The sequence below is a fragment of the Aegilops tauschii genome, chromosome 3 (genome assembly GCF_002575655.3).
Source record: "Aegilops tauschii subsp. strangulata cultivar AL8/78 chromosome 3, Aet v6.0, whole genome shotgun sequence".
Taxonomy (NCBI): Eukaryota; Viridiplantae; Streptophyta; class Magnoliopsida; order Poales; family Poaceae; genus Aegilops; species Aegilops tauschii.
In genome coordinates this window covers 438,993,233-438,996,388 of record NC_053037.3, presented here as the reverse complement: position 1 = coordinate 438,996,388, position 3,156 = coordinate 438,993,233, and the positions used below count along the sequence as shown (strand labels likewise).

At 52.3% G+C, this 3,156-nt stretch overlaps 1 protein-coding gene across 1 annotated transcript; it reads right to left on the bottom strand.

Annotated features, from left to right (window-relative positions):
• Nucleotides 1–516: 516 nt before the first annotated feature.
• LOC141043014 (uncharacterized) lies at nt 517–2,920 on the bottom strand. Its single transcript, XM_073511930.1, has 2 exons — nt 2,544–2,920; nt 517–520 (listed from the first exon to the last, which is right to left on the bottom strand). Exons 1-2 carry the CDS (start codon nt 2,918–2,920, stop codon nt 517–519), a joined length of 381 nt encoding a protein of 126 aa, XP_073368031.1.
• Nucleotides 2,921–3,156: the final 236 nt, after the last annotated feature.

Sequence of the window (3,156 nt, the reverse complement as noted above, 5' to 3'; positions counted from 1 at the left end):
TACGGATTCGGCGAAAACATTCTCGGACACTGATGTATATGCATCGGCTTCCAATTGCGTCTTTGGTCAATAGTTGGTTGCTCGGCTCCTATGCTTGCCTCCTACGTTCCACTTTGTTCGGCTAGGTGCGCAACGGGAGGCCCACTGCGATTGTGCTTCCAGCTAGCATGGTTAAGCGCCTCAGTGGAGAAAGCCGAAAATTGACTGTCACAATAAGCGTAAACTGGTCAGCAATCCGATGACTGTGTTAAATGACGGGCCATTCATAATATTGAACGAAGTGTTTACGGATTGACCTCGACTGTCGCCAAACACTAACCGGAGGCTAGTAACTGGCCTTCCAACTTTAAGCTCCTATGACTAAGTGCAAGTTATAAAGCCCGAATGTCTGATTGCCTCATTTCTGCTAACACAACCGCCTCCGGGCACCGAGATGTCGGCTAAGGGTTGTTTTGTTAGTGCGGAAACACCCTGCGTAGTATCTACCAAGGGGTAGAAGCCGACGATGGGCCACTTTCAACTGATAAACAGTCGCAATCGAGTCAAAATAATGATGTAAAGTACTTGGACACATAGAATCATTACACATAATCTGTGATTTTACTCTGGATATCGATCCTTAATTCGGCCACCCGTGCCCACATTAAGGCTCGGGGGCTACTGGGCTTCGTGCTCATTATTTATAAATATTAAAGGGGCACATCGATCCCCTGATTTGGTGTTGCCACCCGACCAGTGTCTCGGGGGCTACTGCATTGCTTATTCAATGCAGAGAATTCAAAGTGCTCAGTGTTCGGCTTGACCGAACTATGCGCATACGCGTCTTCGGACAATAATAGGTACCATATGGACCTATCCGGCATCAAGCTAGTACATTGCGGAGACTTCTCACGACCCTCTCTCAGGGGCTCATTCGCAGATCACTATTATCTCTAATATATTACACTGCATTTTTATTCCTATGTATGCTGCCGAGCTAGGAGTTGATCCTCAGGCTGATATCACGACCTGAGTCTCAGAAGCTACTAGGATCAGCGGTTTCATATTTTCCTTCAGGTGCATCTCGGATTTTAGACCGACACACACCTTGAGGGCTACTGGATATACATATACTGGCTATATATCTCGGCAGAGAATAAATTGCAGTATTCAAAAATATTCACAAAAAATCAGCCCGTTGTCGGGTGGTGCACCACCTCGGAAGCAGTCCGGCATAAAGCTCGGGCGCCAGTGGCTGGCTCCATAGAGGGCATTTCCGGCATTGAGCTCAGCTAAACTCCTTCAACTTTTTAGAACCAAGGTGATCTATGACACCTCGGATACAGTCCGGCGTTGGAGCTCGGACATGGTCCGGCGTTAGAGCTCGGATACAGCCCGGCGTTGGTACCCGGCTGCAAAAGATACCTCGAATACAGTCTGGTGTTGGGGCTTGGACGCAAGAGGACACTGTTGCCCGGGAACAACTTCAAACCCGAGGTGTGGCATAAAAATAACAAGGCATTGATAAAGGCCGGAAACTTAAAGGGGCTCCTCGGATATCCGACGTGTAAACTCGTCGGATGCACTTCGGCGATCCTCAAGATCGAAGATGAGAAGATTTGTTGAATCAGTTTTCAAGACCGACAACCGAAGATGAAGAACAGTTCGGAAGAATCGAGGAGCGTCCCCAACTTGAAGACCGGTTCAGGGGGCTACTGACGGTGTCCTGGACTAGGGGGTACTCATCACGTCGTCTCCCGATCAGTTGGATTGGGCCGAGGACCCCCATGGCCGTATACTCATGGGCCAGTTCGGACAGCTGCCGCATACAAGGAAGATTCCACAAGACTTGGCGATCAAGACAAGGACTCCACCCCACCAGGGTATTCGGCTAGGACTCTTGTTATCCTAGGCCTCTGGTGCATTATATAAACCGAGGCCAGGCTAGTCGATAGAGACATACACAATCATAATCATAGGCTAGCTTCTAGGGTTTAGCCTCTATGATCTCGTGCTAGATCAACTCTTGTAATACTCATATCATCAAGATCAATCAAGCAGGAAGTAGGGTATTACCTCCATCAAGAGGGCCCGAACCTGGGTAAACATCGTGTCCCCCGTCTCCTGTTACCATTAGCCTTAGACGCACAGTTCGAGACCCCCTACCCGAGATCCGCCGGTTTTGACATCGACAGTGGGCATCGATGTGGTAGTACGCGTTGCGGTCGCATAAGGCCTTGCTGATGATGATTGGGCCCTCCCATGGGGAGGACAGCTTGTGTTTGCCAGTCTGCTCTTGGACGAGTCGGAGGACGAGGTCTCCCTCTCAGAAAGCGAGGGGCTTGATCTTCTTGTTGTGGTAATGCCTCAGACCTTGCTGGTAGATGGCTGAGCGACTGAGCGCTAGGAGACGTGCTTCTTCAAGTAGGTCGACACCGTCTTCGCGGGCTTCCTTTGCTTCGGATTCCGTGTACATCGTGACGCGCGGCGAATCGAACTCGACATCGGTCGGGATGACGGCTTCTGCTCCGTAGACAAGGAAGACCGGGGTGAACCCGGTCGACCTGTTTGGCATGGTGCGGAGACCCCAGAAGACGGCCGGCAACTCGTCAAGCCAACTGCCGGGTGAACGGATGAGCGGCTCGACGAGTCGCGGCTTGATGCCGGATAGGATGAGGCTGTTGTCCCGCTCGACCTGGCCATTAGATTGTGGATGTGCAACAGAAGCCAGGTTAAGGCGGATGCCGGAGACGGAGCAGTACTGTGCGAGCGCACCCTTGGCAAAGTTGGTGCCATTGTCCGTGCTGATGTTGTTCGGCATGCCGTAGTGCACCGCGATGTCCTTGATAAATCGGACGGCCGTTGGAACGTCCAGCTTCTTGATTGGCCTTGCCTCGATCCGCTTGGTGAACTTGTCCATCACCACCAGCAAATGCGTCATGCCGCCTCGAGCGGTCTTGAAGGGTCCCACCATGTCGAGTCCCCAGACCGCGAAGGGCCAGGTGACCGGGATGGTCCGGAGTGCTGATGCCGGCTGGTGGCTGCGCTTCCTGAAGAGCTGGCACCCCTCACACTTGAGGACAAGCGACTCTGTGTCTTCGAGGGCCGTGGGCCAGTAGAAACCATGGCGGAAAGCCTTGGCTACCAGGGACCACGAGGCGGCGTGGTGCCCGCACT

What these genes read in the sequence shown, in the direction of transcription:
- LOC141043014 (XM_073511930.1), bottom strand. Translation starts at nt 2,920, where the DNA reads ATGACGCATTTGCTGGTGGTGATGGACAAGTTCACCAAGCGGATCGAG.